Consider the following 21,023-nt stretch of genomic DNA (forward strand, 5'->3'; position numbering starts at 1 on the left):
TTTCATATGAAGACGGGGGCCGCAAATCATCATCCTGCGGGCCGCAAATGGCCCGCGGGCCGCGAGTTTGAGACCCCTGCTCTAAAGTTACTCAACATAACATACACAGAATAAAAGATGACAGCTTTTTCTATTTGATCCTGTAAAATATCTGCAAAATATTCTATTTCAAAGCTGCAGTATTGAAATTGCAACTGCAAGATCAGCTACAACCAGTATGGGAATGCAGCAACAGAACTCTGATTAAAAAATGTGTCTCAGAGAGGCAGGCTTTAGGAGAATACTTAACACAAACCTCAAACGTGATCTCCAGAGTGTTTCTGGGAACCTGCAGGACTCCAGTCTCTGCCAGCTCACCGGAAACACAGACCCAAGGATTGGCCGTGAACATGGATCCGCTCAGTTTCTTACTCGGCACAACCACCACGTGATAAGGAATCACTGAGATGGAGAAGCAAAGTGTTAAACTCACACCGTAGGAGGGAGGGGGAAAAAAAAGATGAAAAGAGCACTCACTGATGGTTGTAAAGACGTTGGTGAAACAGAAGTAATCCACGGCATTAAAGGACAGGAGGTGGTAAAGGAACTGCTCCTTTTCATCATCGCAGCGCAGGAAAGCATACCGCTTGTACAGCTTTCTAGAAAGAAAAAAAAAACAAAACATCAAAGACCACTACAGATCATTTCAGATTCCAGATTTTTTTTTTGTATTTTATGAAATGAAAATATTGTTCCATTTTTGTCAAATTACTCTAGAGTTACTAAGACAGACAGAGTTCCCCAAAACAGATTCATTGCTCAGATATCCATTATGAAGAAGAATTAATTATTTAGACTGTGTGGACTACTGCATGATGCTATGCAAAATTAAAAAGGGGTAATGTATTATAAATGTCCAGATCACTCATCATCTTCATCTGCTTTGAGACAGACATTCCTGCACAAGCAGAAAAGAAGGTCAAGAGGAAAACAAAACGTGTGAGGAAGTAAGAGTTCTGTCCCACTGAGAATGCCAAAGCAGAACCAGCGTAAACATTTGCTCTGAGGAGGCAATCTTCTGCTCACTTTGTAAGCTCTTGATCAGAGAGCAGCTGCTTCAGGTGTCTGGAAAGCAGTTTCTTCTCCATCGAGAGACGAACCCAGGCTCTGGCCTTCCCCACATCGGTTTTGATCTCACTGATGTTCTGAATATGTCTGCAGACAAAAAACAAAAAAACTTTTTAAAATATGGCAAAATAGCCAAAGTTAGTGTTAAAGAAAGGCAAAATGAGGACAACAGAAGCACAAAAAGTCTGCGGCTGTGATCTCAAATCCAGTTATTTAGATTATTTCCTGGGGCTGTTTGTCAGCAAATGCCAGACAGTCAATAAAAGGTTAACAGCTCAAATGAAACAATGCTGAACACAACCAAATACAAACTGCAAAATGATTCACAGCTTATTCTACAACTCATTTCATTTTACATTTTGATGACAAGATATTGAATGGATTGAAGCCAAATGAAATAAAGACGGATTTAATGGTTGTTTAGGCCAGACATAAATGCCACGGTGGCATTTTCACTCTGAGTGCATGCGCCGCCGGTTGCGTGTTATTGCTCCAAGCTACTGCAGCTTGTCCTTGATGTCCAGACAGATTCCATTCCACTTCACCTGTACCGTATGCAGGCCACATCCCCTCCTCCGCCTTTCATCCTCCTTCCTCCCACATGTTATTACCCCGGCAAGAAATAAGTGTTGGTCTCTTATTGAGATCTTAGTGACAAATATTCCTAAATAGTCAAAATAGCATTGATACTTTTATTGGGAAAGGTGATAAAACCACGAGAATGTATCAGCTGTGACTCAGACAGACTTAGTTTGCAATTGTAGCTTTAACAGGTCAACAAGAAGGAGGAGGAAATATTGATCAACACTGAATGCTGCAGCATGCTAGCATCCTGAGACCCCCCCTTATCCACTCATGTAGACTGGTGGGGGGTCTGGTAATTAGGCTGGAAGTAACATGCTGTTCTACACAGATTCACTCTGGATCTTCCTCACACAGGCCAAGACAACACAAGTAAGGCGACAACATTACATCGAGGGTGGGCGTCGTGACGCGTAAACACATGCGCAGGTGCTGAGGCAAGCAGCCAGCATGCTTCAGTGACTCATTCAGACTTCATACAGGCTTCATGTGAGCTCTAAGCTCTCAAATATCAGATTATCTCTGAAAACAAGTAATGAGGGCTTCCAAATAAAGTACTAAAAGTTCACATTAGAATTTAGAAAAAAAAGGGAAATGATGATTTGTTTGTATTGTTTTTAATTGTTTTCTTACTTTTTCAAATTCAACAAAGTTACTTGAGTATGAAGCAACATGTTTTATCGCTTAACCTTGTTTAGGTATGAAACAGCTATGTTTCCACAGAGTGATTAAAAATTATAATTAACAAAAATAAAGAAAATTTAAAAAACAGCAAGAAAGAGCTGAAAAATATTCTTTGAAGGTCATACAAAACCAGTACAACTGCATTTTTTTAGTTTGATTGGATAGGCCACCACAAGGGGGCAGTGTTTGTCTACTAGATTTTCATTTATGGTTGAACAGCAACTAAAGCGACCGCTTTTCCTCACCTCATGTCCTGGATCAGGGATATTCTCATTGGAGGCATGGCTGATCCACCTCCATCGGATTTCCTTCTTTCAGTGTCATGTATAAAGCCTGGTAAAAAAACAAAAAAACAAAATCAGTATTAAACCAGTAATAAATAATGATGAAAAATATTGTGATGAACCTTTATTATCAGGCAAAAGGAATGGTTTACCTGGAGGACCCAAACTGCCAGGAGTGGCGTTCTTCTTCTCTTTGCTGTCCTGGTAATGCAGCAGATGCGACCACAAAGCAGATTTACCCTGAAAGGGGAAAAATAGGCACCCATTGATGTGTTTGTTTACTCAGATATTGATGCAAGTCAAAATCAGTCATTCAATCATTGTTATTGCAAAAATGGATTTGACAAACAGCTTGTTTTTCCTGACCTGTTTAACCTGCAGTCCGTGGCTCCAGATCCTCTCCAGCAGGTCGCAGAGGCTCGCGATCAGAGTGTTCTCCTCCACCCCCGTGATGCTAACCTCCCCATGACCTAACTCCACAGCCTCCCGACCCATTTTCTCCACCAGCATACGCTTAGTCTGCGGGCAAAACAAAACAACAACTGCATTTGTATGGAGACATATACTGAGATAGACATATGGGGATTATCAAATAAAATGTATTGAAATTAAAAATCAAACATATGAGTTAAAATTAGTTATTTTCCCTTCAATATATTTACATCTGAAGGCAGTATTGACCTTTATACATAAGATTTTGTCTACTTTTAAGAAGCAACACAAAACTAATCAAGCCGCACAAAAAACACCCAAGTCAACATTTCCAAGGAGATAACTAAGACATATAACTGTCAGACAAAAAAATAGTAAAATACAAAAAACAACAGCTAGAGTAGAGCTTAGAAGCTTAGAATACAGCCATATATCCCAAAATGCCACTGTGCTGCAACCTTAATTGAAGTTTTTCAGCAAATTAGGCAGGTGGCCGTGGAAGTTTGAAGAAAAAATAAAAAAAATTGACATCAGATCAGTGGCTGCACGGGCACATTTGGAGGGCTGGGAGGACCTCCGGGAGGGGGAGGCAGTAAGGCAGCAGTGCAATAATTGACTGATAGGAGAGTATCTAAAGTCTCCAATATCCTCTGATCATTGGGCGATTTTAGACGGCCACTCTCCAGCCAACCTTGAGCTGCCGTTCCACTGCCACTGCCCGATTGTTAGAAATCGTTCAATAGCAGCACGGGCACTCTACCACGGATGTTGAAAAGGGCTGGGGGTTTGGCGATGACCAGACGTTAAGCTGGTGATCCCGGCCACCGTGGGTCCAAATGGGGAGACAGCATTGATGCTGCACAAAACTCATGGTGTTGATACCACCACAGCGATTCTGAGACCAATCACTCTTCTGGATAAAAAATTGCGGCAGACAAACAGGAAGCCACGGTGAAGGGCTTTGGGCTCATTTTGCCAGAGCCGGAGATAAGGCATTTTCTATGAAAGACGGGAACACCTTGTTTTGTCCAGTAAACTAATACATGTCAATGCTATTGATGAGTTGAAGCATTACTTTTGTACCAATTTTTTCATTTTTCCTAATGAACAATGATGTCTTGAAAAAAACATACCGATTTAAAAATAAAAAAAAGCAATACCAGTTATGTTTTGATGTGAAACTCCTCACTTGTTTTCACAGGATAAAAACCACTTCTGACCATAAATTAAGTTTAATCCCAAACCTTGTTCCTGCACTCCTTCAGCAATCCTTCAACAAACTTCCAATTAGTTTGAGCGATCACAGAGGGGGACAGGTTGGACAGTTTAGGCTGTCTGATGGTGGTTCCCAAGTTTCTGGCTTCCTGGATATATTTCTAGAAAAGGAAAGAAAACTTAATAAGAAGCTTGTTTTACCTTAGTAATTAGCATTTAAGGTTAAATTGTTTATCACAGATGCATAATGTGGGCTTTAATGGGAAAAAGAAACACTAGATATTCTAACCAGAGGTATTTTAACAGTTACTGATTGATATCAAATATTTAGTAGATGAGTTAAGAGAAATACCAAAGCAGAGTTAAAGTGCAACCAATGATGCTTCAGAAAAATATAAACTTTTTAAATCTGAACATTCTTCAATGGATTACTAGAGTTGTAACTAATCTCTTTGATTTGCTAACATGTAATGTGTCAAGATTGTCTGTGGAAATGGATGGGCAGAAGCAGCACTTGGATGCCGCCTTTGCTCGAGGATATTTGATTTGGTCTGTGGTTAGCCAGCACATACCACATCCACTGTCACCGACTTTAGACAGGGCTTGAAGGACTGCGAGAGCCAGTAGTAGTCAAGAAACAGCAGGAGCTGGAGCTCCGGAAACAAACACTCTACATGCTGAGAGTGCGTGAGTGCAGGAAAGGAAAGGCAGAAAAAAAACAAAATATCAGACCAGATATGTGAGAGAAGGGATGGGAGAGCGGACAAAAACAGATAAGAGCAAAGTCAAAACAAAGCAAATGAAAAAGGTCATGCCAAAAATGATTTCAAGCAACAAAGCTGAGACTTTTAGTCTGCATGAACGACGCAGTGGATGAGAACACAGCACAGGGTTCACACCTCTCTCTGGTCGTTGTCCAAGTAGAGGTGCTCGGCGTGTTGCTTTTGTCGGTCCCTCCTCCTCCACTGGGCAGGAGCGCTCCTCTTGGCCCATCTGTGGCACACAGCGGTGGACCTGTGATAAGCTTTTTTTGAAAACAGCTGCCAAGGACGGCTCCGATGCAGAGAGCGTCGATTGACATCAACCAAACAGGAATGACAGTTTCATTAATATTCACTTGTTGCTGCTGGGCCCGGTGGAGAGCACGTCCGACTGCAGCCGGGGGAAGAAGCCCTGCTCGTAGCGGCCCTGTCCGATCTTCATGTCCAGCAGGTGGGGGTGCAGGGCGGTGTGGTCAATCTTTGCCACTCGCATCTCAATGGCTTTCTCTGTGGAGATCACAGTCGTATATATATAGCTTATATTTAACTTACTTTTAAAAAGATTTGCCTCAGCAAAACAAAGTATAAGGTTTGCATACACTAAGAGTGTACAAACATGTTTTTAATTCAATTAGTAAAAAAAAAAAAAAAAAAAAGAAAAACAGCTTTTAATAACACACCAGTGTAAGCTTAGTATATTATTTCTTATTAAATAATATTAAATAATAGACTTTTTTCAAGACTATGTTAAAAAAACTTATAATATAATATGACAAACACATTTCTGGTTTATAAACAACATTACTCTTCACAACAGCAAAAAAACATGTTTAACTCTAAAAGAAAATCCCAGAATCAGTTCCTCACCAACACCCACACAAAAACAAACAGGGTAAAAATAGATGTTTTGTTCAGAGGAACAAAGCCAGAACATTAACAACATCTTCTGGTTTAATAACAGTGAAAGGGCAGAAATACAGATGTTAGATGTAAATAGCTAGGAGTTAAAAAAGTTACACATGTCAGTACGTCTTCACCTGATCTCCTAATATGCAGATTTATGATGACCCAAAGTTTCCAACATTAAAAAGGATTTAATACATCTTCACCTTGTGGAAAGAAACAACTTTATTTAAAAGGTATTAAATACAGAGTAACCCATCCTCTGTGAGTGTGCAGTGGGGCAAAAAAGTATTTGTTCCAATTAAAATGATGAGAGGTCTGTAATGTTCATTATAAATAAATACACTTCAAATGCGATAAACAGAATGTAAAAAAAAAAGAAAAAAAAATACATTGTATGATTTTTTGAGAATTAATTTTTACCATTAGTTAATTGGTTTATTTCAAACAATAAAAGAAATAAAAATGGTGCAGAAAATAAGTATTTGCCTAAAAAAACCAAGGAATTCTGCCACTTCTTCTTTAAGAAACTCTTCTATCCTCCACTCGTTACCTGTATTAATGGCACCTGTTTGAATCGTTATCTGTGTAAAGACACCTGTTTACACTCTTATTGACCCTTTCTGATGAATAATGTGTTTTGGTCCTTTTTAATATGTTCTGATGACAGCGGACATATATTAAAGAAATTAAACTCAAATTAAAATATTTTTATTCAAATCATTATGAATCAGGAGCAGACAAAAACTACTGTTTAAAAAACTTGTCTGGATCTTTCAGCATGACAACAATCCACAACACATCGTAGGGGCGACAAAAAGGCATTTAGAGGTTCTCAAGTGGCCTGGCCACTCTCTGGACCTCAATCTGTGAAGGGAGTTGAAAGTCTGTGTTGCCCAGCAACAGCCCCGAAACATCACAGTTCTTGATAAGACCTGTGTAGAGGTATGGACCAAAATAGCAGCTACAGTGTACCTACGGGAAACGCTTGACCTCTGTCATTGACAACAAGGATTACAAAGTATTGAGGAGAACTTCTGTTATCAATCAAATATTTATCATCTGCACCATCATAAAAGTTAATTAATTAAAAACAATGGGATTTCCTGGATTTGTCTTTTAGTTTCTCAGAGCTGAGATGAACATTAAAGACCTCTCATCTATTTAGGTGGTTTAACCTGGAGAATCAGTGACTAGCAAAAACTTCTTTACTCCACTGTATCTAACCATGCACCGCACGCGTGGCCCTAACCCATGTGAGTCTGAAGTAAGAAGAACAAATATTACGCAGGTCGGTCTCGTCACTCTCTAGTTCATTGTCATGCGGTCCAGGAGAGGCAATAGTTGCTTTTTTATATCCATTTTTAACCTTAGTTTCTGCAAACAAGAGATCAAGCAGCAGTCAGCAACAGCAGTCATTCTGCCAAAAACTTTTTGAGCTGTGTGGAAAAAAATACATTTAAGGAGAACGAACTGTAGTAATATGAGATTTAGGAAATGATCAAATGTCCTTGTTCTCACCTGAATCTTCAATGTTGGTACATTTTTGGTACATAGAGGTGCGCAGGGTGGGGGTCCGGACGTTCAGCATGCGGATCTTATCCACACGTGTGTCGAACACCCTCAGGGTGTGCTCCTTCTCCTCATCGTCGTGGCAGAGAATCTTGCTGTCGATGAAGGAGGCGAACATTTGGGTCTCCAAAAAGCGTGACAGGAAGGGCAGGTAGGGCTCTGGTTGGTCAGACAGGAAAGAAGCCTGAAAAAAGAAGTTTAAAGTAAGATGTTTGATATCTCAATCAACATTTTTTAGCACTCACTCTGCTACCAAACGGACCACAAGGCTTTTACCTTGTCAAAGTTTTGCATCTGGTCTCGATTGGTGAACCAGGACTCTTTATCGTGGCCCTGCTGGATGACGAACACTTCGTAGTCTGCGAACATTTGGGTGAACCTGTTGGCGAAGACCTCGCGCACTTGAATGTTGAGTTGATGCATCTTTAGTTCCTCTTCGTCACAGTGAAACCGCATGTCCTTGATGCAACTGGCGTCCTCTTTCACCTCCAGCTGATACAGACAAATATTCAAGACAAAAAGGGGGAAAAGGTGAATGTGACAGCTGCACAATGATTTGTTATCATTTGTTTACCGTCATCCTATTTAGGTGCATGGTGCTGATGGGCAACAGGGTCATGAGGAAGGAAGTGAAAGACATCCGTTTGCATCCAGAACCTAAGAGTGCAGAGGGTCTTTTTTCCTTCTGAACTGGTACCAGCTTTAGACGGACAAAATAATCCAGTAGAATTACCCCCATGTTTATGCTTATATTACAGAAAAAAATAGAATATTTAAGTGTCTGTCTCCACACTGCAGCAATAATAAGAAAGGTTTGACCTTGTAGCTGTGAAAACATAGAAGTGCTAATCTGTTCTAAGTATGCTCAAGTTGACCACAAGTAGATAAGCCAATTAGAGTAAACATACCAGGGGAGATGAGTTCATTCATCCATGTCTGAAGAGTACAGTGGTACCTCGTTTATTGAGGAAGTTACGTACTAAAAATAAGCCGCAATAGGCAAAATCCACAAAATAGTCGGCAATATCTTTTACACTTACAGATTTTTTAAGGCTGTAAACCTCCTCACTACACACTTAATACACTGTTCTAACATTTTCACACCTTTCTTTCTTGTTTAAACGCTCAAAGTTGAAACCTATACAAAAAATAAATGTAACATTATAGAATGAAAACAAAGATTTTATCACAATTGAAGATTTATGTAATTTTAAAAATGTCTACTGCATTTTATTCTGTGCAGGAGACATGGTTCAGAGAAGACTGTTTGACAACATTCTACAGCCAATCAGGAGGCAGAATGTAATGCACAGTAAAAAACACAAAAAAAAAAAAATCATGCAAAATGGCACTAAAATAAATCTGTGAAACTGTGGAGAGTGAACCGTGTTATATGAAGGGGCTACTGAACTGCATTTTCTAATCTACAAAGCATAAAACAGCAACACTTTGAGAATAAAAGTAGTAGTTTTCCATCATTTAATGTTGCTTATCAGTCATTATATGCTCATCAAAATAGTGTTTGCAGAATCATTTAAAGTCAAATGTCTAAAAATGAAGCCAGTGCAGGACAGGAGTTATTACAGTATTTGGGGGGAGCTTCTACAACAGCTGCAGTCACAGTTGAACTCCGATGTCAGTATTTGACTGAAACCCTGCAGTTACTCTACTGAATTTTTTCAGACGGCACTATTTTCAGGACCGTTTTTAGCAGCACTACTGCAGTTGTGATCTGTAGACATGGACGCAATTTACTATATCTGCAGTGAAGAAAAAAAAAAAAAGAAAAACATGATTTTTATGTTTTCAAACCACTGTGATTCTCTATATTTTAGTGTCACTGGCCTTCCCTATTTAGATTCAAGTAAATAAATAAATCTGCGCCACACGACAAATGATCAGTGTTGCATCCACGTGTTTTATTCATATGGTGACCTCACCTTCTCCAGGCTGACACCTGTCCTCTTGACCAGAGCCTGCAACCTGGCGATGGTTTCATTCTCTCTCAGCAAGTAGGAGTTAAGAGGCGAGGCCAGGTTGCCGTTGCGCGTGTCAGAGACCACGTCGACGGATCGAAAGCTCCGGTACGCGGCTTGGCTGTCTCTGGAGAGGATGTTCCCCTCTGGAGACACGTTGAAGGACATGAGCACCTCTGAGATCTCCTGGATGAACTCCAATTTGTTGGGGAACTGAGGCAGTTCCTCTGGCAGTTCAATGAAGTGATTATCAATGTCCACGAAACACAAGTTCGCCTGGAAGAAACACAAGAAGCAACAGATGACAATCTGTACGCACAAAAGCTGTGCTGAACCAGCGTTTAAAAAAAGGACAAATGTCTGCCTTTCCTGAACTGCCTACCGAGTTCTTTAATAGGGGTTGGGTTTCTTGAAACATACCTGTTCACCAAGAACAGCAATCAGGTTAAATTTTAAAAGTCTAAAGTAAGGAGACACCTTACGAGAACTACAAAATTCATGTGGGTGAGGATTTAGAGCAGAGGAGCAGATCAAGCAATACGTTTCAGGCTGACAAACACACCTCCTTCAGGTAATTAGCAGCAAGCTAGCAGCCAGGAATCAAGCAGGATGTGTTCCAAGACAACAAGTTGATCCCATTTAGTTTTAAGATAAAATGCCTCGACGCTCAATAGCAAAATGCTTTGTGACGGTTTCTTTCCATTTGTACCTCCTGCGGCAGCTCCAGCTTGGTCCGGTCATCCTGTCCATTAGAATGGAGCCCCATGAGATACGGCACAGGAGCGTCCAGGAAGTGGAGGAGCGAAGCGGGCAGGATGGGAACATACACATGCTGCCACTGGAAGGGGAACATTAAGGCTGTGATGCTCTCCGCCACCGTCATCAGCCTTTGGTAATCTGTTGAAACCACACACAAATTCATGCTGTCATAAGGAAAAAAAATGTAAATTAACTTTAGTGAACAGAATGAAGTAATAATAAGCTCCTAAACACATAAAATACATTTTTTAATATATATTTTGTTGCCTTTAGGGCTAATGAATTAAACTGGATTTCATCGTTCTTGCATCATTCCACTACTTTGTCTTTGAATGTATGAGGCTACAAACTGCAGCCAAACATACAAATCGGTTTGGGTCAAAAGAGCAGCATTAGTGACTCACTGCAGCCACAGAAAGAAACACAGTTGCCGTTTTCTGGGGCAAATTCTTCAGAGGTATAACAAGACATGACAAAAGCGATCGACATCCACTTAAAAACTTCAGCAGCAATGTCTTTGTGGCTCATTCTTCTGTGTCTCTATAATTGGGAGCTGGATCTTTGACCAATTAGCAGCACAAGAGTTTTATCATGCTGACATTTGTGTGATAAGCTCTTGAAAAAAATAATCAATTTCTGATGCATTTAAGAAATGTATTTTTTAACTTGATTCCTCTTTTATACAGCAACATTTTTGTCTCCATTAATGCAGCTGCACATACAATCTAAAGACAGAAAAGTGTTTTTTTTTTATCCCAACAAACTCAAAGCTTTAAGGATGAAACAAACTGACAGTAAAGTTTTATTATTTTGCATGAATTTCCGGCCAAAAGGCGATTTTATAAACTAAACAAATGTTTAAGTCCCTAAAGGCTCTTCACACAGTATCACTTCTGTCTCTTGAGACTCTGACAGGTGTTTTAGCAGACACCCCCAGAGGGTTCATGCACTGAAGTGTGTCACAAGTCCAGTCAGCTGGCCTCCCTGTTCCACATCAGATTCTTTCACCGTGACTCAACATAGCAACACTCCTTTCAGTTCAGAGTTTCACACCTCGCTCCACTGTGTAGCGTCCTCTTCATCTGCATTCCTTCTCAATCCCGCTAACACCTACTATGCAGCAACGCCACCTATCCCAATATGGTGACAAGAGTAGGTGCCATTCCTTCATTTGGACATGCTTTTAAAGCATGTGAAGGGATTCCCACCCCAGTTTGGGCCTCCACCTCAGGGCCTCTTCTTAGCATGCTTCCTCTCCAGGATGGGGAGAAGAATACTAACGTGGTCTGTCTTCTTTCAAACTCCGCCACCAGAATTAGATGCCAAAAAAGCAGCACAAATGTTTTAGAAAAAGCTAAATAATTGTGTAACCCAATACAACTGCTTCAAGAATTATTATTATTTTATTATAAAAATGTCCTAAATAAAATTTGAACAAAATAATAATAAAATACAGGTGAATTAAATTTTAACTAATGGAGCAAATGTATGCTAAAGGTAATCTGCAGTAAGAAATGTGTTGCAATACTTTGCTGAAAAAGAGAATATTGTCCCCATTCAAGTCTGGGCTTGTTTCTAAATTTGAACACCCTTAATCTGTTCTGTCACTTTTAGCTTCACGAATCGCTTGCTTTGTTAGAGGGAAAACTTCCTGACAGTGTCGTGGGATGACACAGATTGTGGGGTGACACATTAGCTGACGCACAAAAAGATCTCTCATTTAAAAAATGAAAATGACAGTGAAAGGAAACAGACCGCATTTGAACATCACATATTTTATGTTTTCATAAAAAAGAAAGCTCTTTGATTTCTTTCAAGCCACAGAAAGGAACTCTATGTTCATTTTTGACTGCATTAACTGCCCCCTCCACATTTGCACAGCATCCCCTTATCCCATGCTGGTATTTTTCTAATAACCTCCGACTTGTTCGTGGCAGAGGATCGCCAGCCGCTGGAGTCTTCAACACCCCGCGCGTGTTCTGCAGCGATGAGCCTCACGGGGTTGAAGAGAGAGCCATGATGTCACTGCTAACCAATAATAATCATCCTGCATCACCGCTATCCTCACTGTCTCCAAGTTGCCAGGCAACAACCACAGCTTCCCCCCCTTAATAGATCCCACACACACCCCCTCTGTGCTTCAGTTGTTTTGAAAACCATTTGCCTACTTTTGCAGTAATGGATCCAGACATTATACCAGACCCAGCAGCATTATTTACCTGCTTTTCGTCCTTTGCATTAAAAGGCATTAATCTTGCTTTTCTAAAGGTTAATTTAAATTAGCACAATCTTCATTAATGAATAATTGCAATCAAGCCTCAAGCTCTGCTCTGTTTTTTTCAGGAAAAGCTGCAATTAAATGACAAAACTGATCACACAGTCATGTGTTTTGAGCAACATACAAAGAATACGGATCACTGTGAAATCAGATTATATTAGGCTCTGGTAAATTCCCATAATGTTCAAGTATTAAAAAACATCTGCTCTGTGACTAATACCTCTAGTGAGGCTGTTCTATTTTCCACAGACGAGGAAGGCTGTTTTGAAATAGCTAATAAATAAAAGGCTCTACATCTATAATGGAGCAATACCTTTGTGCTGTTGGCAATCGGAGCTGCTCTTATGCTCATCCAAAATGCATTAACAAGGACGTCTGTCATCAAAGCTACGACGGCCCTTAGTAAATGGATGCCCGGACACTACCTGCTCCAATGACATAATACTGATATCACCTTCAGCTGCAGAAGAAGCTCTTAAAGATGACGCTACCAACAAGGCTATAACTCAGAAACCTAAAAGAAACTGCTGTTATTTCTATATAAGTTAGAGCATATATATTCTCGGATAATGCTAGTGAAATTTTAATATTGGCATCTGAGGTGACTACAATGTGAAGCCATCATGTAATGATAAATTGACTAGGTGCTAAAGCTCACATGTAAAGACTGGTGACTTACGCTGAGAGAAGAGCAGTATCTGCATCTCCAGCAGAGCGCACGTGAACAGCTGAAGAACGTTCTCCACTCCCAGCAGGTTGAACATTTCACCGATGGGAAAGTCAAAGAGCGGCAGCTCGGAGGTGCTCGGCCTCTGGCACACGATGGGCCCGTAGACGCCCGAGAACTTGAGGGAGCGCCCTGGAGGTGGCAGGGGTACCTCGTAGAGGATGTTGAAGATGTAGCTCTCTAGTGGTAGGGGAGGGGGCTGGGGCGAGGTGACAGCCTGGTGAAGCTGTTGCAGTACCTTCCTGCAGGCCTGAGCGAAAGCCATGGGCGTTATCAGACAGATACACTTGGACACGTACAGCGTGTCGCGGCTGATGTCGTAGGAATTGAAACGCTGTAGCCGGGAGATGGCGGGGGCAGCGCGGAGGACATGATGTGGCTGGGGGACTCGCTGGTCCTCGGGTCCTTTCGGCGTGGTGGGGGTGTGCAAGATGTCATACTGCTCCGCGTTGTGCATGTGGTAAAGGGTCTGCATGGCGCTGCAGATCTGCTTGCTCGTCACCTCTTCGAAGAACGTGAGGGCGAAGCCGTACGTCCGAGAGCCATCCTCTCTGGTGATGATGAAGGAGTGAAACTGCGGCTCCCTCGAGTCAATCTGTGTCCTGAAGGACAAGCCCTTTGGCATACAGAGCTGTGGGAGAACAGATCACAGGGTTGAGAAAAATCACTGCTTATTTTGTAGGACTTTGCATTATTTAAGGAGAAAAGTTCAATTAGGGCACATTTTGTCAGGTGCATTTTTTAATTCTATTGGCAATCAGATGCATTTATTGGTTTATTTCAAAGTAGAAAATGAAACTAATACAAATACCATGCCAACTGCATCCTGGTCAAATGGGCTCCACTCCACATTGTCCGGATAATGTGCTAGAACTTTGGACTTAAAGGTTCTCCGCAGTGGACTCTGCTCAAAATTTTCACCTGCAAGTACAACAAATACAAGCGCAAGAAAACAAGAAAGGAAAAAAAAACAGTGAGTTTGGCTTTAGTACACAACAGACACACACAAAACAATGTTGGATCAAAAGCAAGCGTATTTGGTGCAAGGCAAGCAGATGAGCACGTTTGTCTTGAAAGGAAGGTCGTATTGCATCATATAAAGCTGCCATCTTCATCCTGTTCAAAAAGGTGAACGTATGAACAGCTGCATTCTTGTAGAAAGGAGGGAAAAAAATGCACCCAACTTTGATGAGAATGTTTTTGCAACAGCTTTAATGGCAATACAGAGGGAGATACAGACTGATCAGTCACAGAAGCACTAGCTGAGTTGATTCAAACCCAGAGTAAAGCAGAAGTGATGCACACACCAAGGCGGTACTGAAAAGTCATTCAGAGTGTAAGGGGGGGGAAAGAGTAAACATTGACCAAGCAATGCCAGTGCGGGCAACGCTGGATTGGCGTGCGAGAAGAACAGAAGCAGTGATTGTCAAACGCCAGCTCCTTGTTCAGCTGCAGCTAAAAGGAGATGAGTGAGACTCAGCAGGGAGAAAGAAACATCAGGAGAAAAAAAAAAAAAAAAAACAAGACACCAAGAGTTAGCAAAGTAGACAGGAAAAGTCCCCACAACTGTGCTAGAAGTAGCTATAAAACTCAGATTTTGGGGGGTGGGGAGGGTGGTGGGACAACAAAAAAAGTTTGCATAGGCAGGTGGAGAAGGGTGGGGTGTACAAGGCGCTTCGAGGTATAAGGTGGGAGGGTTAAAGCTCAGCTCAGATTAAAAGGGGACAGCAGTGTGTGTGGTGGGACGACCATTACCTTCGTTTGCCTGTGCCAATTTTCCTCTGGCCCCATCTCTGAATTTAGTAGCTTCTATATACTGGCATAAAGCTACACAACAAACGAAACAAAAATGATTAAAAAAGCCCGCTTCTCCACTGAGTCGCGCATCACTTCTTTATGCGTGCAAAACGCTCCCGACAGCCGTACTTTGAGAGCTTGGCTCCGAACTGCCAAAACAACAAGGACGTTATCCATCAGTGTCAGGTGGACGTGCCAGCTCATGCCAGACGGAGCATTTCTGCACGCGGCACTTTGCTTTTTCGTGATGGACACCATGCACACAACTGGACTGTATTCTCGCATTAAATGCACTGAGGTGGTGGTGGTGAAAGAAGTCATTTCAGTCCACCCCAAACACAATTTGAAAAGCTGTAATTCTGTAAAAATCTTCTTGGAATACATAAAAAAATATTTAAAATAAAAAAAAGGTTTTATGACATCTATTTCAGAAATATTTTTTTTAAAACATCATAAATTGGCATTACATTTTATGTATGAATCTCCAAGATTAAGTTCATGTAAAAATACAAAAATGTGAGGATTTTGGTCCGAATAAAATTGGACTTTTAAGCTGAAATAACACAAAACAGAATGCCTGAAAGAGGGGTTAATAAAACCAGATCCTTCTGGGATTTGACCCAGAGGTAACAGAGGAAAACAGATGAAGAAATCTGAAAAAAACAGATAACCACCACAAAGGACAGCTCTTTTCCCTTTTGTTAGAAGCATCCAGAATCAATAGAATAGAAAAAAAATCCCTTTGTCATTGTTTCACTTGTTAAACTGTCAGTTGTTTTTGTTTGTCACACTACAGAAAAAAAGACCCATACAAAGGATTCAAAAGAAGTAACATCCTCAGATGACTGTGACTTTACACTGTGGTTGGGCTGTGAACATTACTGTGCATGTCCATGTACTGTGCTGGCTTTTGATGAATGACCACTCTTACGTTGCGGCCCTAGAGCCATGCTCGGTTACCTAACGTTCCAAAGAAAGACACTTTATGTTTTTGCAAATCAGCTATAGTTCCTGCTTTCATCCCATCCATCCCGTTTTGAGATGAACTAAGGGCACGGCTCTGCTGGAACAAAAAAAGCTTTCATGCTGCATGGAAAAGTCAAATGAGAAGTAAGTGAACCAATGAGAAACAATAAAGTTGTGAAAAATATGTAAAGATGATAGCGTTTAATCCCTTATTTGTGTCCTGTGTCAGTTTCTGAATTTAAAATAAATTTCAAAAGATAATCAAAGTTGAAACTTAAGCATCTGTAAATTTCCCCCCTAGACTGAAAAGTTGGTGACCCAATAAAAGTGGCGAGTGGAGCATCAAACAGGTTCATATGAGGTCCATCAGTGCAATGAAACAAATCCTGACAAGGAGTAAACATCTTGAGGATAAAGCAGCTGAATCTGTTGGCAACATCTATTTCCAAACTGTCCTCGGGGAAGAAAGTAGGCCAGGAGGCTCAGACTACAAACAAGTCGGCAAATGAGAATTGGTCATACCGATTGTTAGAAAGAAAATGGGATTCAGTCAGTTACAGTTTTAGCATTTCTGCTGTGATGAGACAGACCTCAGCGTTTAATCTCCACGTGACAGAGTTTTCTGCTTTTACAGGAAGACTTAAATCTGCAGCTCATGAGATTGTGAATGTGGGTCAGGTTCCCAGACAGAACGTGGAAATGCACACGGAGCAGCTCGATGTAACCGAAAGTCTTCCTGTAAAGAAACATCTGGTGGCATTTGGCAGTTAGATAAATTGGAAATAATCATTGGCGTTCTTTGACTACGAGTAATCTGATTAAGCAGATTCTCTCAAATGACAAACAGCTGCAGTTGAGATGTGTAAATACTATTTGGGTATGACTAAAACACCTAGATCAGTTTGATTCTGGACGGACGGATGGATGGATGGCATGCCTATTGGTTTATTTTCCAATCTTACGCTTTGCTTCAGTGAAAGTGACCTCACCTACACAGGTGTTTCCACCTGATCATTAAAGTCAATTATAAGCCATTTAAATCACCTGAAGAAGCCACATTGTTAACCTCAAAACAATCCCAAACCCTTCAGTGTTCATCTTTTGTCACGTTCTTCCATAAATCCACCGGAAGCCGTGGGAGTGAAGATGAGGCTTCACTTCCGATGAACCAGAGACCACCCACAGCGTGTCCCCCCCCCCTCCTGCATTCAAACACTCTCACACCTACGTAACAGAACTCACGAGGACGGCAGCACGAATCTACGCCTCGCTTTTTGTAAACAGAAACCCAGATATATCAGAAGATTTGAAGAAAACATTTACAAAATCAAACATGAGATAAGTTTTTTCAATTAATATAGACAAATAATAAAATTGCATAAAACAGTGACCTAAAATATTACGGATACTAGACACGATATGTATTTAAGGCGAGCTTTCAGGCTGTGCCATTCATCCTCATCGCTGGCTGAGAAGCATTGGAGAGAGGCTCCCTGGAGTTCTCAAAAAGGAGATTTTGCATTTGAATAAGTGGAGCGTCTCTGCTTGTCTCTGATTTGTTGCCTGTGAGACTGTTGGGTCATACATATGCTAATTAAATCATCAAGTGCTGCTCGACATCATAAAAAAACACACACAAAAAAAAAAAAAACACAAAAACTTCCTTTAGGTTGTCTTTTATTGCTGTACACAATTAACCACAGTAAAGAAAAAAAAATGTTGGTCAAATGTACGGAAAAAAAAAAAAAGATACTGTATTGGATCAAGTCAGTTCTGACTCTGTAACTATCAAACTAGCTTTCGGTGGGATATAAATCAGTTCATAAACAATGTTTATCCATTTTGCTAAAACGTGATTTACTAATACGTTTTTGGAGATGTATACACTAAGTCTTCATTTACTATTTTTTTCCAAACTCGTAAATCACTTTAAAAAAGCATTGATTTATAAAGTATTTAAGATAGAAAACCAGTTAACACCATCTCTCATTTACTGTTTTACAAGTCATATTTTTCTACTACTTCCCTTTTTTCCCCAAATTGCATGTATATACAACTACAAAATAACCATTAGTAGTAAATATTTTAACGCTAAAATAACATTTCTTGCATTTCATAACACCAATGCGCTACTTTTACATTGGTGTGTCAATTAAATGCACCACTTAGTCAAGTGTGATGGCTTGAAGCAGCTAATTAAAAGCAAACAACTGAGCTGTTTTTACGTAGAGGATCAATTGCTGACAAAAATGTGATTTTTGTGACCACTTTTTTCAACTTTGCTAAAGTAAGGGTCATGAAAGTGTTAACTTTATCTTAAAATGTAGAATTTCCCAGGTTCTGCATTCTACCTAGATTACTCAGATGATCCCTAAGAATGATAAGAAAAAAAGTACATACCGTGTTCACGTTTAGAGATTTAATTAGAAAAGATATTTGGGGAAAAACGATTAAAAAAAAGAAAAAGCTTTTTTTTAAGTATTCAAAATAAATCAGAAGACACGTTTACAGTAAATTACTTGATTGTTTTGCTAACCCTGACACGTAGTGCCATATTTTCACACCGTTTCCTCTCTTCAAGAAATGACAAACACATCATGAGGGCAAACCCCCATGTTCTTTCTACAAAAGCAGCATCGCTCTGTAAGTAGAGCAGCTTCGCTGGCGTCAACCTCACAGCGTCTGAGCACAGTTTCAGTGGTTTACTTTCTGTTGAGTCAGAAACATATAAAAGAAACTTTATCGCAAACAGTATTTGTGTACTCATTTCCATCCCATACGCCCAGCATGAGCAGCGATTTTACCAAAAGATAACAAACCAACAATAGGTGGAAAGTACACTTTATGGATGAAATGTGAAAGTAACATCTCTAAATAATAATTAATGCTGTGTGGCTAAAACCAAGGTTACAAACAAAAGGATTGTCATAGTGACAAACCATGTAAGGTGTAAGTATGTCTCTACTCTCTAGGCCAATGCCCTGCACTCAGTTACAAAACAGGACAAGTGCATAATCTTAAACTTGTTCCAATTATTCAAACTCCTTGAGTCGTAAACAGGAACTAAAAATAAAGGAAGTACAAACAGGAAGAAGATAGCCTAAGGGTTTGAAAACTAAGAAGATTTTTGGTTAAGTCAAAGAGGTTTAAGAAAAAAAGGAACTCATAGGTCCACTCTTAGAACACAAACTTTATATGCCTTTCACTGCCTGCTGAGTCATAATAAATCACACCAGTATAATATAGAGACCAGAATAAAGCAGATTTACTCCAACGTAAAAGCTCTTGAAACTACAGTTATGAACAGCTGCTAAATATACACAAAAATAATAAATGGTAAATAGAAAAAAAGGCCTTGAAAATGTATCTGTTCAGAAAGGACACTTGTGTGGATTATCAAATAAAACTGAAAACATACAGAAGAGCTTCAATGGTGTACAAGAGCAGCTTTTTCTCAAACATAAATAAACCTCAGTTTAAAATTAAGCAGAGACCTTCTTATTAGTATTTCAGCAGAGGTAATGATGATGTAAATATCTCCACATCTATATCTGCTCCAAGAACTGGTTTTCTCTCCAAAAGCAACCTGAAGTCATAATTAAAAGCTCACAACCAGTGTTACGTACATACTCTCCATCCTCTGTAACTACAGACGGTCAGAGTTTACAGTGAGTGGTGTCACATATGGCTTAAAAAGAGAAGAATTTGATCAACCAACCAGATTTTTTTGAATGAAATTACTAAACTTAAGCTCCCAAAAGACCCCTGTTATCTGGCCTTAAATGTCTCACCACAAAGCTAAAGGTCATTGATAAATAACCGGTAAAGGTTAAGAGACCAACAAAAACCCCAACCATAGTAGAGGAAGATGATTAAGTTATTTTATTTTTGGCCAATACGTTGTCACTCATTCATGTTTTATTATATCAGGTCTTTGAGCCGCATGTTGTAACATGCTCACAATTTTCCAAATCCTTACTTTTAACTACAGCCCATGTTGAGGTTGATACAAATCACGATCAAAGTCCGAATCCCTTTTAAAAAATCCTGCTGTTAGTTGATCTTTTGAACCCTGATTCCATGTTAAATCTATTCATATTTGCTCAAAAAGAGTCTGTGTTCTAAGAATCCATCTAGCACATTGGATTTAAGTGATATTTGAGGTCAATGCAGGGGTTTATGTTTGATTTTCTGTCGTTACCCAGAAGTCCCGCGCACCTTTGTTAATTTGTGACAGTTCTTTTTATAATATGTACAATATTAGTGCACGAAACACATTATTTATACAAGTTTTAATCTGCTAACTGTGGTTATGGCTTGTGGGAAACACTTACCTACCCCAATATACAGGAAAAGCGGACATTTGATGCATTTTTATACAAATAAGAAAAACCTTTAGTCAGAAAGGGTGGCAGTAAATAGAAAGACGTAGAAATAGCTGGTAATCCTGTTCTAATTACGCTCAAACAGGCTGAGAAGATGAGCTAGGCCCTATGTAAAGCTCGCTGTGTATTCACATTAACAACCATAATACACGTTAGATACACGAAAACCCGCCCTCGCTTCAGAAAATTGTTTTACAATCACAAATATGACTTAATATCAAAATAGCTCTCATATCTCTTTTTCCCCAACACCAGTCCGACCTTTAGAATAATAGCTTACACGCTTACCGGACAGTTCGTCGGGTTCCAGCCCGCTGTCGGTGTCGAGTCCGCAGATCACAAAATAATCTGCGAACCGAGAAGAACCGGAGCTGAAGCCCGTTGTCATTTTGAGACTGGTCCGGTGCTACCCTTATCCCTACAACGGGGAGCATATTAAACGAACTCGGAGAAGGGATTTCTCCCAGCCATTACGTGCGAGACGTTATTACAAGGCTTGAAAATCTCTACCCATACTAAGCTAAATTATAAAGCTAGCAGTAGCAAAGCAGTCACATATCCGGTTTGATTCCTTCAGAATAAGGCTTACATTTTC

The 21,023-nt window shown here is 40.1% G+C and overlaps 1 protein-coding gene across 6 annotated transcripts in view; it reads right to left on the bottom strand.

Moving 5' to 3' along the window:
* dennd5a (DENN/MADD domain containing 5A) overlaps window positions 1-21,001 on the bottom strand; it is a 25,877-nt gene extending 4,876 nt beyond the window's left edge. The window contains exons 1-18 of one of the 6 annotated variants that reach the window (XM_024295110.2): window positions 20,717-20,984; window positions 15,036-15,107; window positions 14,092-14,201; window positions 13,233-13,911; window positions 10,226-10,413; window positions 9,481-9,792; window positions 7,817-8,032; window positions 7,490-7,724; window positions 7,256-7,345; window positions 5,422-5,572; window positions 5,204-5,318; window positions 4,334-4,465; window positions 3,024-3,176; window positions 2,810-2,897; window positions 2,619-2,706; window positions 1,066-1,194; window positions 517-638; window positions 296-441 (exon numbers count right to left, since the gene is read on the bottom strand). In XM_024295110.2, coding sequence (XP_024150878.1) covers window positions 296-441; window positions 517-638; window positions 1,066-1,194; window positions 2,619-2,706; window positions 2,810-2,897; window positions 3,024-3,176; window positions 4,334-4,465; window positions 5,204-5,318; window positions 5,422-5,572; window positions 7,256-7,345; window positions 7,490-7,724; window positions 7,817-8,032; window positions 9,481-9,792; window positions 10,226-10,413; window positions 13,233-13,911; window positions 14,092-14,201; window positions 15,036-15,107; window positions 20,717-20,816 — 3,126 coding nt within the window. In that variant the 5' untranslated portion in view covers window positions 20,817-20,984. Of the gene's footprint in view, window positions 1-295; window positions 442-516; window positions 639-1,065; window positions 1,195-2,618; window positions 2,707-2,809; window positions 2,898-3,023; window positions 3,177-4,333; window positions 4,466-5,203; window positions 5,319-5,421; window positions 5,573-7,255; window positions 7,346-7,489; window positions 7,725-7,816; window positions 8,033-9,480; window positions 9,793-10,225; window positions 10,414-13,232; window positions 13,912-14,091; window positions 14,202-15,035; window positions 15,108-20,716 lie in introns of all 6 variants that reach the window. The other 5 variants (XM_024295111.2, XM_024295112.1, XM_024295114.2 and 2 more) reach the window with 5 other exon arrangements.
* Window positions 21,002-21,023: the final 22 nt, after the last annotated feature.

This window comes from Oryzias melastigma, linkage group LG3 (assembly GCF_002922805.2).
Source record: "Oryzias melastigma strain HK-1 linkage group LG3, ASM292280v2, whole genome shotgun sequence".
In the NCBI taxonomy this organism is placed as follows: Eukaryota; Metazoa; Chordata; class Actinopteri; order Beloniformes; family Adrianichthyidae; genus Oryzias; species Oryzias melastigma.